The 14,315-nt window shown below is 40.5% G+C and overlaps 1 protein-coding gene across 3 annotated transcripts in view; it reads right to left on the bottom strand.

The window, feature by feature from the left end:
- ERp44 (Endoplasmic reticulum protein 44) overlaps positions 1 to 14,315 on the bottom strand; it is a 157,127-nt gene that overhangs the window by 27,885 nt on the left and 114,927 nt on the right. For all 3 annotated transcript variants that reach the window (XM_067107863.1, XM_067107862.1, XM_067107864.1), the window contains 3 exons: positions 8,948 to 9,020; positions 7,927 to 8,082; positions 7,472 to 7,656 (listed from right to left, as the gene is read on the bottom strand). In XM_067107863.1, coding sequence (XP_066963964.1) covers positions 7,472 to 7,656; positions 7,927 to 8,082; positions 8,948 to 9,020 — 414 coding nt within the window. The remainder of the gene's footprint in view (positions 1 to 7,471; positions 7,657 to 7,926; positions 8,083 to 8,947; positions 9,021 to 14,315) is intronic.

Below are 14,315 nucleotides of genomic sequence, written 5' to 3'. Positions count from 1 at the left end.
GCAGTAACTACTGGAGCTCTTTTGATTTTTGCATATGATTCTAAAACACACTTAATTAACCTTTAACTATGAGAAACAAAAATAAAAATGGCTCTAACAGTCTTGCATTTGGTTAATCAAGTAACTGCCTTATTTACAATATTTCCCTGCCTTGAAGCAGCTCTGACCCTGAAGGCACATCACAATTCTGAATAGCAAAATTGAACAAAAAAGTTGCACTCTCATGGGTTGATAAAAAATGACATTTTTATAATAAAGGTTTTATATACACTTACCAAGTAATTACATAGCTATAGTTTTAACTTTACACGGCAGCTGAAGAATTTAAAATTTGTGGTAGCGCTCTTTTGTTTTGGCGTAGGTAAGTGCCCCGCCCACTTTCGGGGAAGAATAGGTACAACGTAGCTGAGGAGCTGTTTGTTTATGCTCTATGTCCATGTGCAGGGAGGAGAGATGGGCTCTGTTCATTCAATTACTAGGTAAGTATATATAAAACCTTATTTTACTATAAAAATGTCATTTTTATATATGAAACTTACCAAGTAATTACATAGCTGAATCCCACATTGATAGGAGGTGGGAAGAATGAACAAGTACGACTCAAAAAACATTATAAAGGAATGCATTTGAAATAGAAAAGAAAAGCTAGCATTGTGGTAATGTTTGTTGTAACCTAACCTGGGGCGCAAGTAAGAGCAGGAAGATACTGCCTCTCTTGGGCGTTGCTCATCTCGACCCGTAGGGACATGACCAGCAGTGTCAGGATTGCCCCTGTTTCAGTGGAAGCTTTGTGGTCAGGGAGTGCTTCTATGACTCGACAAAGTTTAAACAAAAATAATTGCCCTTGCCATGGGCAAAAAAGTAGGCATTAACTACCATACAACCATAAAACTATATTACCTGTACACCATTTAAAAAACATACAATACATGTATTACCCATCCATTAAAAACGAAGATCGGATGGTATTCCAGGTACTAAGTACCCCCGGCTTCCCAAAAACTCAACAACCTTAATCAAGGCTAGGAGATAGAGAAATCGGAGGATCACTCCTACCCATCATTCCCTAGTGCCATGCCAGCCACAGAAGAACGGACCCAGTGCACTGTAGTCCTCAAACACACTTTCGACATCCCATAAATAACAGTTGGCGAAGACTGAGCAACACTTCCAACAGGTCGATTGGATTATGGTAGCTAGAGAGAGGGTGCGTTTAAAAGCCAACGATGTACAGGGTTCTTAACAGAAAACCAGAGATTACGAGAATCCCCTGATATTCTTGGTTCCCTCCATGTAGAATCTAAATGGTCCCACTGGGCACAATACTTTCTCTTGTTCCGAAGGTCCCACCAGTTCTGCAAGACTGGATGGAAAAAGAACGAGGCCAAGCGTTAGCCGGGTTCTCGTTTTTGGCTATGAAGACTAAAATATATGAGCTAATAGCTGTCTCTTGTGAAAACCAACTTGTTTGTCCAGAGCTTGCAACTCGCTGACTCTTTTTGCTGTGGCTAAAGTGATTAAAAAAAGTGTCTTTCTAGATAGACCCCTAAAGGAGGACGACGCCTGCATAGGTTCAAAAGGAGGGCCTGACAACTAATGCAGGCCAATATCTAGGTTCCAAGACACTGGCTGCTGCGACTTCTGTTTCCTGGTGTCAAAAGACTTGACTAAGTCTGAAATGTCCGGGTCTGAGCAAATGTTCACACCTCTATGCTTGAACATTGAGTTCAACATGGATCTGCTACCCTTTATCGTATATGACGACAGGCCTCTCGAAGATCTTGGGTAAACATTCGGCTAGTTGGACTACAGAGGTAGAAGAAGAAGAGATGTTACATTCTTTGCACCATCTCCTAAAAACTGCCCACTTAGCCTGGTAGAGCCTTGAAGAAGACTCGCGTCTACATTTTGCAATAACATTCGCAACTTCTCTTGAAAATCCTTTCGCTCTGACAAGCTTCCTGACAGTTTGAAGCCTGTCAGAGTGAGAGTGGACAAACCTTGATGATATCTGTTGAAGTGAGGTTGTCTTGAGATCTTTTCTCTGTGGGAGGAGCCACGGAAAGTCCGACAGAAGTTCCAGAAGGTCTGGAAACCACTCCTTTTTGAGGCCAAAAAGGAGCTACTAGGATCGTTGATGCGTGAAAAGAAGTCTTGAATTTGCTGATCATATCTCTTACTAGACTGAACAGAGGGAAGGCATACATTTCCATGTGTGACCAATCCTGAAGCATCGCACCCGTTGCCCATGCCTGAGGGTCTGGCGCCAGAGAGCAATACAGGGGAAGGTGATGGTTCCTGGATGTTGCAAACAAGTCTATCTACGGTGTTCCCCACTGCTTCCACACGTAGGCGCACACCTGTGGATTTAGCGACCTTTCCGTGGGTAGAACCTGTTTGCAACGGCAGCTCAATTTGTCCACTAATATGTTTAACTTGCCCTGAACATAGCGGGTGAGAATCTGTGTATTGTTGTTGTGTGCCCAATGAAGGAGATCCCTAGCTAACTCGCACAGCAACAGAGAGTGAGTGCCTCCTTGGTTTTGAATATAAGCTAGAGCCGTCATGTTGTTAGAATGAACCGCAATCGCTGAGTCTCGAGTTACTGCAGCAAAATGTTGAAGCGCCAGGTGAATCGCCTTCAACTCCTTCAGATTTATATGCAGTTTCCTCTCTTGAAGGGACCACTTCCCTGACACTTCAAATCATCCTAGTGTTGCTCCCAAACCTAGGTCCAATGCGTTGGAGAACAATGAGAGGTTCAGGTTCAGATGAGTGGAGCCTTCCTTCTACGAGCCACCACTGAAGACCTTCTTTTATCTCCTGTGTGATGGGGTATACAAAGGAATCTGGAAAATCTTCCTGTTCCAACAGGCCTTCAGAAAGAACTGCAAAGGCCTTGCATGCTGTCTCCCCAAAATAACGAACATCTCTATGGAGGAGAGAGTCCCTAGTAAGCTCATCCAGTCGTTGGCCGAGCAGGTTTGAAGACTCAGAAAATGATGGACTTATTGGGTGCATGACAGTATTCTCTTCTCTGAAGGACAAGCCCAAGAGTCAATCTTCATCCCAAAATAGGCTACCGTCTGAGAAGGGGCTAGTTGGGACTTTTCCTGGTTGATTAAAATGCCCAACTCCTGGGCTAACTGTAGGGTTTTGAGAAGGCCCTCTGTGCACTTCTTCTGGGATGATGATCATAGGCACCAGTCGTCCAGATACAGACACACTTTCACACCCATTAGATGAAGCCATTGAGATAGAGGAGCAAGAACCCTGGTGAAGACTTGAGGGGCTGTTGACAACCCAAAGCATAGACCCCAAAATCGGAAAACTTTGTCCTGAAAGACAAATCTCAGGAATTTCCTGGAATCCAGGTGCATTGGGATATGAAAGTATGCGTCTCTCATGTCTATTGAGACCATCCAATCTTCTTGGGAAATTGCAGCAAAAACTGAGCTGTTCATCGGCATTCTGAACTTCGTGGTTTGGACGAAGATGTTCAGAGCACTTACATCCAGGACCAGCCTCCAACGCCTGAAGGTTTTGGGGATTACAAAGACGCATTTGTAAAACCCGTCCGATGACAAGCCTTCCACCTCCTCTACAGCTCTCTTGTGGAGAAGAGCTATGACTTCTTTTGAGAGGGCCAAAAACCTCTCGGAGCCTACCAAGCACACCTTTAAGGCAATGGGCACAGGCAACAAAGGTGGACTCTCCTTAAAGGGGATTGTATATCCTTCCTTGAGAACTCGTAGTGCCCATGGTTCTATTGATCTGGCCTCCCACTGTCTCCAGAAGCGTAGGAGTCTGGTGCCCACAGGTAAACGGAGGACCGAAGTCTCACTTGCTAGAGACTGGTCTAGATGAGGACTTCTTGCTGACAGGGCAAGCTGATCTGGGATTCGTGCGTGGGCACGAGGAAGCTCTTCCTCTGTTACCTCGAAACGGCTATGGCTGGAGAGAAAAGAAAGGCCGAGGATTAAATGAAACCGCAGGTGTTTGGTTAGACTCCTTCGTTCGCTTGGATGACTGCACTAGCAAGTCGTGAGTGGCCTTTTTTTGCAATTCCGCAGCTACCCTCTCTAAAGTCGTTCAAGGAAAAAGGCTGGTACTGTCCAGAGGAGCAAAAGGACGAGCAGATCTCTGGGACAGTGTCACTCCATTAGTGGTGAAAGAACACCACGTCTCTTTTCTTCAGCATACATGACGAACAAAGAGCAGATAACTCCTGTGCCCCATCTCTTATCACCTTATCTGTACACAACAGGACTCCGAGCCAGTCTGCTTTAAAGTTCTCTTGGAGGGAAGGAAACTGAAGATCTCGAATACTTTAAAAATATCCTTAACTAGGCGGTCAAGCTCAGAAGACAAAAACATAACTTTCGCTGCATCAAAGGCCAAACAACGAGCAGGGTCAATCAGACCGGAGAAGTCCCCTTTAGAGGAGGCAGAAACTTCCAAGGAAGGAGCTTCCCCGGTTGCACAGAATATACGAGTATACCTACTTTTGGAAAGCCAAGAAGGAGAACAAATACAGCTTTGCCCAACTCCCTCTTCTCAGACAGCCAAGAGTCGATCCCCAACAACACTTTCTTGGAAGAGTTAGAGAGGGCCATCTTCAGGAGTCTAGTGGTACTCGAGGATTGACATAACAAGAATGATGATCCCGATGAAGAAGGAGCCACGGAGGAGAAATATGTCGGGAAGCGAAATAGAAAATATTTCAATAATGGGGCATAGGCTGATGAAGGCTGTTCTGGTTCAGGTTCCTCCTCTGCTGAGGCCACAGCAGAACATGCAAAATCCTGCTGCGGTGAATGGGAAGCAAAGAAGAGTCTTGGGGTGCTGATGTATTTGCAGACTTCGTGCGATCAGCAACAGGTGAAGGGGATACACAGAGGGCACTGAAACAAGTTGACCTGCAGCAATAGGGACGTCTGAATCTGAAGCTTCACTCTTATTCCAATGCTGGAGAGCTGGGAGCCAACGGGATGTCTGGAGCTACAGCATGAACTGAACCTGCAGTAGGATTATGAGCCACTGGGAGCTTGGATCCAACGGGAGAGGGAGATCCCAAAGTGCGCTTATGAGCCAACTGGCACTTGGGAGCCAATGGGCGCTTACGAGCCAACGGGAGCTCGGTGTCCAAGGGGAGCTCTCTGTCATCCCAATAGCTGCAAGAGGGCTCTTGATCCTTATGGCGCTTGCGAGGTACCGCTCAATGTGTGTCTGCAACGTGCCTCTTCAAAGGCCTAGAAGACTCCTGAAAACATTGACTGTACCCTTTGGGTTCCGAATCTGAATCACTGGGAGATAAAGTGTGATCCAATTGAACACCTTTCCAGCGTTTGGTTGCTGAAACCTGGGATATAGCAACAGGTTCAGCTAGGGAAGCAACTACTCGTGGCAAACCCCACAGGCCCCCCTTGGACTTACGGTTTGCCTCCTCCCAGGTGCAGGGGAGCTTGGCAGGGACCTCCGTCTAGGAGCATCAGTAGGACAAGTAGCCACCCCCTCCACAGCACTAACACTAGCACTTGCACTATGATCCTTATTTGCTTTGTCCAAAAGAACTCTTACAGAAGCTCCTATCTGAGCAACAGTACTTGCTAAGCATCGAATTTCTTATCCATCCAAGCTTCGAGACTGGTGATGGCACTAGGTTCAGAGGGAAGGGAGCCATGTAACTGTAGGGAGAGCGAGAGAAGTAGGAATCGGGGAACAAGAAGTCAAAGGTGTACAAAAAGCCGGTTTAGGGGTAGAGGACACAGAAGCTCTAGCCCCGGCTCTAGCAGCCGCTTTCCTGAGCCTAGCTTTCTCTAATTTATCCAAATGATTGCTCAGCACTTTCCATTCCTTATATCCCAATCCTTACATTCCTCGCAAGTCAAGTCGGGGGAACATACTTGTCCATGGCAGTGAAAACAAACAATGTTCATCATATTTAAATGAAGTCAACCTAGTATTACAGCCATTGCTGCAATACCAGTTGCTGGTCACATTCATGTCTGACATAATAGTCCAAAAATTAAAAAAAAAACTAAGCTAAGCTTAACTAAGCTATGGAAATATAGCTCGGAGGCTATCAAATGAAAGAACACTTCACCAAATCCTTCGATAGACAACCAAACCATCCGATGAAACTACTCCTGAATTAACAAAACAAAGCTGCTGAACAATTGATGTTTGGTCATCAAGCGGCAGAAATGAACTGAACTCTTCAGTTACGTTTGTACCTATTCTCCCCCGAAAGTGGGCGGGGCACTTACATACACCAAAACAAATGAGCGCTACCGCGAATTTTCAATTCTTAAGCTGCTGTTTAAAGTAGAAACTATAGCTATGTAATTACTTGGTAAGTTTCATACATAAAACATTGATTTTAATATTTAATAAGCTTTTCTGCAGTTAGCATGCAAGCGAACTGAAAAACCTGAACAGGTTCCCAAGTAATGTATATGGTATGAACTGCCCAGCTATACTTTGTAAGAATTTTTCTAGGCCACCAGTGGTGTCAGTGCCTGACACAATGTAATTATTACAAATGAGAAAAACCATTTTAATCTTCAAAACATGAACATAGTTTGCACAGTAATTACCATTAAAGTAACACATGAACATGTCTGATCACAACAGTCTTGTTGTAGTAGATTTACTGTTATAGGAATTAATCTTTGTGACTACAAATTTTTTTTACAATACTTTTATACAATTATTCTGCTTTTTATGGTACTTTTACTTTCTATTATAACTCAGTATAATTTATATTCTTCATTCAGAAGTTATTTACAAGAGTTCTGAATACCTTCCTATGGGATTAAGATAAATCTACGTATAACAATTGTAACCTTCGGCCTCTCAACAATTGTAACCTTCGGCCTCTCAGACACAGTAAATTTCAGACTTCTTTCAAGACAATGGGAAATACCATTCATATTCTATTTCTCACTGCATACTGTTACATTATAGAGTATGGAACTTTCATACAGGTACTACAGCATTGGCTCTTTCCTATCTGAAACTTACTTGCCTCCAACTATGACAATAATGCAACAGCATTATATTTTACAAAGAATTAAGATGAATGAACAAACAAATGGCCAAATTTCAGCTTAGTTAAATGATGATGATTTAGTTATGAGTAATCAAGCATCGCATGAATTGCAGGCAAATTACCAATCTGACAACAAGGGAACCAGTTACCAATACTGGTGATCTTTCAGAAACTAACCCCAGGTATATAGTCAAAGCTCTGCTTACACCAAGCCTTTGTAAATTAGGTGTAGAAAAGAAATTCCAAACAGTTGATAAGAAAGAGAAATAACTTATGCACCATTTACATTAATGTATACTTAATCTGACCTCACTTTCCACAGAAAGAATATATGATCTGAAATAATGTGCAGTACACTCATTAAGATGATCACCAGAAATTTTAAACTTTTGCTCTTGCTCCACATACTATACCTACCTCAATGTTCTGGATTTCATCAAGGTTCTCAATTTTCTTCACTGGATCAGTTAACTGCTCTTTGATGAAATTTGCAAAAGCATCTGCTGATCTTTGTCCTCTGTATTCTCTTTTGGATGCTTGGCCATTATGAAGGAGTTTCAAGGTAGGGTACTTGGTTATGTGAAATCTTGAAGCAATACTCGCTGTGAAAAAAAAAATTTATGCATCTTGTGGCTGCTTATGTCATTTGAGTGAGATAATTAAAGTTTCCTCTTTCAAGCATTGATAGTTTTTCATTTTGTGCTGTCAATTAAAAAAAGTACACATTACTCTAAACTGTAAACAAAAATATACGTCAAAAATTTAATAACCTTCACATGAAGCTACCTGTACCAGTCTTACACTGACTGAACTACTATACTACATATGCAAGATATATAATACGTATAAAGTGCCTTCCTCTAAATACATACACTGAGCATCACAGTCCACTTTCCCAATAACAACTCGGCCTTCATCGGGAAACTCCTCTTTAATTTTATCAGCAGCTTCATCCCATGTAGGAGCCAATATATTACTGAATCGGCACCAATCAGCGTAAAAGTTTATAAACACAAGTTCGTTGTTGCCTGTAAAAAAGAAGTAAAACAATGTGTAGCTGGGAAAATGTACAAGAGACAAAAACCCATATAATTTCAGAATGTCTACAGAGATTAGGAAAATACTCCAAAAATGAACAGGAAATGCTACCATTTTTCAAAGAAAACTACAGAATTTACATATAATATTATCATTATTAGCTAGTTTTAACCAAACCAACAAGTTAGAAAATGATGTGTTAAAAACTTAGACGTTTACTGCAGGGTGAAGTTTGGACACTGCAATAAAATATACAGTATTCAAATGTTAGCGTTGACCTGCATCATCTATATACAGTACAGGAATTGTCTTATACACTGTCCATCAAATATCAGTGAGTCAATGTGTAGAATGGAATAGAATATAGAATTTAGAACAAAGGACAAGAGCTGAAATGGAAATTGACAGTAAAAGGCTTGAAAAGTGTAAAAGGAAGAAAATCCCAGTTGCACTATAAATTAATTGTAGGAAAGGGTGGAAAGTAAGACAAAAGAAAGAGAATATGAACGGAGGTACAGCATCAAGAATGAAAGGAGTTGCAGCTGCAAAGAACCTAAGTAATGTGTACAGTCCACTGCATGAGGTGCACTGATGTCAGTACTCCCCTATGGGTGTGAGTCAACATGACAACCTATTCAAAGACAGATAATATTACTTCAATAACTATACATTCTTTTGTATCGTATCAAAAGTACTGTACTGTAATATTGTAAATGAAAAATGACGAATTTTGTAATACTGTACGGATCGATAATATATATACCATAAAATAAATGTACACAGCTTGATTTAATGAACAGCAAGAAGTCCCCCAAAAGCAGATTAAAATGTTAGATATGGTAAAATTCCACTTACCAATAATATTATCAAAGTTGCTATTATCCAGCTGTAGAGCACCTCCTTGAATCTGGGTAAACTGCAGCACCATCTGAAAAGTTCAAGTAATGCTGTTTCTTATACAATTTACTTTCAATGCATGTCAAGCACTATTCAACAAGGTACTGATGTCAGTTTGTCAGATTTACAAAGTGAGATGGGTAAAAAGAGAAATGTGACTTTCAAGGTGACATCCTAACTTTTCCCATGCAGAAAGAGGTACTGTTAGGTGTCTCTTTTCTGCATGTTAAAAGTTGCCAATCAACTCTGTATGATATGATTTTAGGGTATTACTTCATGTCACCTTGAAAAGCACATTTCTCTGTTTACCCAACTCCCTTTGTAAATCTGACAAATTGACGTCAACTATCAATGAAGCAGGGCTAAACCATAATGAAATTACTCTCCAAATACCAAACTGCAATACAATGACTCCTCTTCGTAAGCATGTGCTAAAATAAAAATTAAGTGTGAAATACAAACTCTCCTGGATAAATGATTTACAAAACACAAAACCAAAATTCTAAGAAATGGAGGTAAAATTACAAAAGCAAACTGAATAAAATTTGATGATGATGAATTAATGCATGCTAAACCTAAAAAAGTATTATGGGTGTTTCTTCTACACGAATCCCCACTGCACAATATTCTTCACACCTCTTCCTACTCCCCGTTCTTCTCTATCCAATTCCTCCTCTGAAGCAAATCCTGACATTATTTTACCTCTAGTATCTGTGTTTGGATCCTCTCCCCATCCACTGTCTACATATCCAACCCCATCATCCCCAAGAAGAGCTGCCTCTCCATTCAATCCGAGCCACCAATTAACCAAGACAGTTCTCCCTCCCAGCTTCCTCAGTGTCATCAGAACTGACTGCTCTTGATAAAGATGGCAAAGCATAACCTCACTGCACTCTAATGGGTGGGAGGAATTGTTGACAACTCTCCTTGGATTGGATGCCCTGAGTAGTTTCATATTTTTTTATGTAGAGCATTCTTTTTGCAAATTTTGTTTGACACTCAACATGAAATTCAAGGTACAGTATTCAATCCTATACGGGGCTAAAAATACGTTGTTAGTAGGTCATGAGGTGGGTGGGTTACAATCACCTGGAGCATAACCAATTATTTCCATCCAAAATCAAGAACTACATACTACTGGCCAATACAGAACATAAACCCATCACACACACATGGTTGACATTAAGTATAATGTCAGCAGTGAGGGTTTGTGCAAAGTCTCTCCACAAAATAGTTCAGTCATGAAACAGTTCTTTGCACCAAACACTGGCTCCTCTACTTCTGGAAAGCCAGAGAAAGCAATGACTGCCCACAAACAGCAAATGATTACGGCTGACTACACCAGACATACATTCTAACCTAACTAAATAGGATGTGACATCCTGCGCACTCCTCCCTTCCCCTACATAAACTCCCCAAGACACATTAGCCCATGGATAAATACAATGTCCCTCCCTATAGAATCTGATATAGTTTACAAATTCTACCTGTACCATACATGCTTCACAGTAAAGATACAGGGATCCATCATTCTACTATCTATCAATGAATAACCAATGGTTATGCACTATCTATCAATGAATAACCAATGATTATGCAATCTTAAATTTTCCCTTTCAAATACATATACAGGCAGTCCTCAGTTATCGGTGAGGTTCCGTTCCGACGGCATGACAATAAGTGAAAATTGCCGAAAACCGAAAATTGGTGATTTTCAGCACTTATCGGCGACAATAACCGGAGACAGGAACCTCTGTTAGGTATGTATTGGCACCGATAAGCACAAATCGGCACATATCAGCGCAGAAAATCGCCAATTTTCGTCGCTGGACAACCTCCGTAAAACCGGATCGCCAATAACTGGGGACTGCCTATACATGAATGCCTTTGACCATTTATGTTTCGTTATGATTAATTTTCATGTTTATGTCTATAATTCTTATCTAGTTGTCTTGCTGGACTACAGATCTTTTTATGTGCATCACTTTCACCTACTACTGCATAGTAAACCATACTGGTGCAGTTTAAAAATTATATGCTAAGTAACAAAATTCCTAGAAGGGACAGTCAACAACATGATCATTATGCCAAAAGTGATGTGGTGCAATCACATGATCACATCATCACACAATTGGAAATACTTTAGAAACTATTGCCAACTTCTAATAATTATGTTTTATTTGTACAACTGTCTTAATGTAGGCTATTACATATAATCATCTCTGTAATCAATTTTTGGAAACTGCATGCTTACAGAGTGGTGAGGTAGCAATGATGTTTCTCTGGGAGAGATAATGAGCTGTTGAGCACACTGTTTGTATGCCTTGTGCTTCAGTGTTATGAGCATGATTCAAATCTAAGCATCCATTTGCATCCCATGAGTAACTTTGGGTGGTCTGAGAATCCAACTCTATGGCTTGGGATACAAATGATGTCAATCGTACCTACAGGAATGATCAAGCTCCAACAGCCTTTCAGCAGCATGACATACAAGATAACATCGCCATCAGAGTATTTTTGCCCCTAAACATCACCCCATATCCTGCCCACAAACCAATGGATTATCATGACATTCAAGGTCTACCACAAGGCACGCAATACAGTCTGGTTTATTTTCTTAATGCTAGTTCACTAGCAGCACACAATACAGTCTGGTTTATTTTCTTAATGCTAGTTCTAAGATGATCATGTAGTACTGGAGGAATTTTAACATTAAGGACATGATCAACTTCACTGTTTATACATGAGATAAAGCCCATCCTTTCATGTTGAACCCCAAACAACAGACGTAAATTGAATGTATTCACAACTTTCAGAACTGTTCTTCTGTGGAAACCATTCATAACGATATATGAAATTGTCAAACAAGGTTGCATTTGACAAGAAGAATGAGAAGGGTGCTGCTGAACTACTTGGGGTCAAAGAGAGCTGTTCACAAACAAAAAGTTAAACAGAGCTCAAACTAGAGCATGCAGGGTGCATAGTCTTAAGCTGGTATGAGGATGTCAATTTTATGAATGATGGCTGATTGGTTTTATGGAATTTAGGCTGTCAACCCAAGTGCTAAGAACAGTGAGAATAGGGTGTTAGAGTAATTGAACAGCAAGATAAAGAGATTCATAAAATAATGATAAAGTACTATGATGTAAGGGTGGAACTTGGAGAAAACCCCCACAATTGCAGTAAGTACAGGCAGTCCCCGGGTTATGACAGGTCCAGTTTACGACGTTCCGAGGTTACGACGCTTTTCAAATATATTAATCAGAAATTATTTCCCGGTTTACGACGCATGTTCCAGGGTTACGACGCCAATCCGACGGAAGAAATATGGCTACAGAATGGCAGAATAATAAATATTTGGAAGCTTTTTTGATGAAAAACTCAATAAAAATGCAGTTTACATCGTTTTCAATACACCCAAAGCATTAAAAGTAAGGTTTTCTTAGGATTTTTGACAATTTTTCAGCTTACAACGCGGTGTAGGAACGGAACCCCCATTGTAAACCGGGGACTCCTGTAATAGTTAAGAGAGGCTGGACAGCAAGACTGAAGACTGGAAGTGGGAACAGAGGTAAAGTAAAAGGTCAGCTAGGGGCCGAAAAGGAAGCTGTAAACACCTTTCAGTGATGCCCAATGAGCACCACATGAGATGCATAAGGGGTTACATCCATGGGGCACTTAAGCTATAAGATGAGATGCTGGAAGCGAGGAAGCAGTCTACCTAGCAGACAGCAATATTAGAGCTCTTCAAACTCTTATTACTGGCCGTCCCTCTTCATACATTTCCTCCTCAGCACCTCATCCTGACTTTCCATGTCCTTTGATGCCTGGGCCCAGGAATATGCCCTCTTCTTTCTTTTACCCATAAGTCCACCATTTTCCATAGAAGATGACTTTATATCTCCACCCATTCATTCTGATAGTCCTCCTTTCTCACTGTCAACAGAGCTGGATGCTCTATCATAAACTTCAGCCTAAATATACTACAGGTAAGGTGGGGAATGGAAATTAACAAATACTTTGCTTGGACAGGGCATCAATTATGGAGGGTACCAATTATTTATTTGGCAAATATTCTAATCAACTCTACAGCAAGCTTATATTACACTTGAAATTTTCCTTAAATCTGGGTAGTATTCCATTCAGATTTGACCTGTAAGAGGATAGGTTGCTGTAAGGTCATGTTTTGGGTTGCAATAGCTTGGAAAATAACCCTACTTTTGGTAAATATAAGATGTAAATTAATTTTTTGCCTAAGACATGTGGATCATATTTTTCTGACTGCTCATCTAGAGGTTTTGCACTGTTAAATAATAATATTGGTGCTACCCAGTCATTTTTGAGTTTCCCTTACCATCAGTGCCAAAAGAGTTTTGGGGGAATGCAGTGAAAAGTATGGGCATTCTGAATGATGGAAAACCAAAAATAAATAGATTTCATGCCGTGGAATGGTGAAATGTAAAAGTCATAAGATAAAACGGCCAGAAATTAAAGAACTGCACCATGCGGAATGGTAAATAAAAAAAAAAAGTCACATGACAAAATAGTTGTAAACAAACACACCTCATGCAGGTAATCATTACAAATCACAGACATAGCAAGGACAATTACACAGATATTCCTAACCTAACTTAACCTAACCAACGGTACCAGTAACTACCCGGCTTGAGAAAGTGAGCGAGTTTGCAAGGTTGAAGGTTGTGGGTCACCAGGAAGATCTACAATTAATTCAAGGGAAGAGTTCCACATGGAGATATTGTCTGTTAATGATGCAGTACAGATGAGATCATTTGAAAAATTTACGAAGATAATTTGAGAAATTTACCATCTTTTGATTATGTTTTTACATTACCGAAAGCTCCGCATGCCACCATGTCTAGTCCAGCCCCTCAGCGATGAATGTAAAAAAAAAAAAAAAGACAGTAATTTCTCAAATTATCTCATCAGTACCGCATTATATGCATCATTTTCTATACTATGTAAAAAAAATTTAATTGCTAAATGTCCATCCCTATTATTTAAGGAAGAATTAAATTTGGGAAAATACAAAGAATTAGGTAGAGCACATTTAGACAACAAAATTTTGCATGGAATTTAGCAACTTATATTCTTTAGCATGGAATTTAGCAATTATCCAACATAATCCAGAAACTAGGACACAGCTGAACCAAAGGCACCAATACTGCAAACTGTCGTCAGATTTTTCAAGGAACATCAAATTTCCCGAATTCTACATAATGTCTGAAACTTAGAACAAAACAACTAATCACATTTCAGCATTTCATCATGGACCAAAAGTTCCAAGATACATAATCCAAGCTTACCC

The sequence above is a fragment of the Macrobrachium rosenbergii genome, chromosome 8, assembly GCF_040412425.1.
Source record: "Macrobrachium rosenbergii isolate ZJJX-2024 chromosome 8, ASM4041242v1, whole genome shotgun sequence".
Classification (NCBI taxonomy): domain Eukaryota; kingdom Metazoa; phylum Arthropoda; class Malacostraca; order Decapoda; family Palaemonidae; genus Macrobrachium; species Macrobrachium rosenbergii.
Note: the sequence above shows the minus strand (reverse complement) of the source record. Positions and strands in the feature narration are given on the sequence as shown.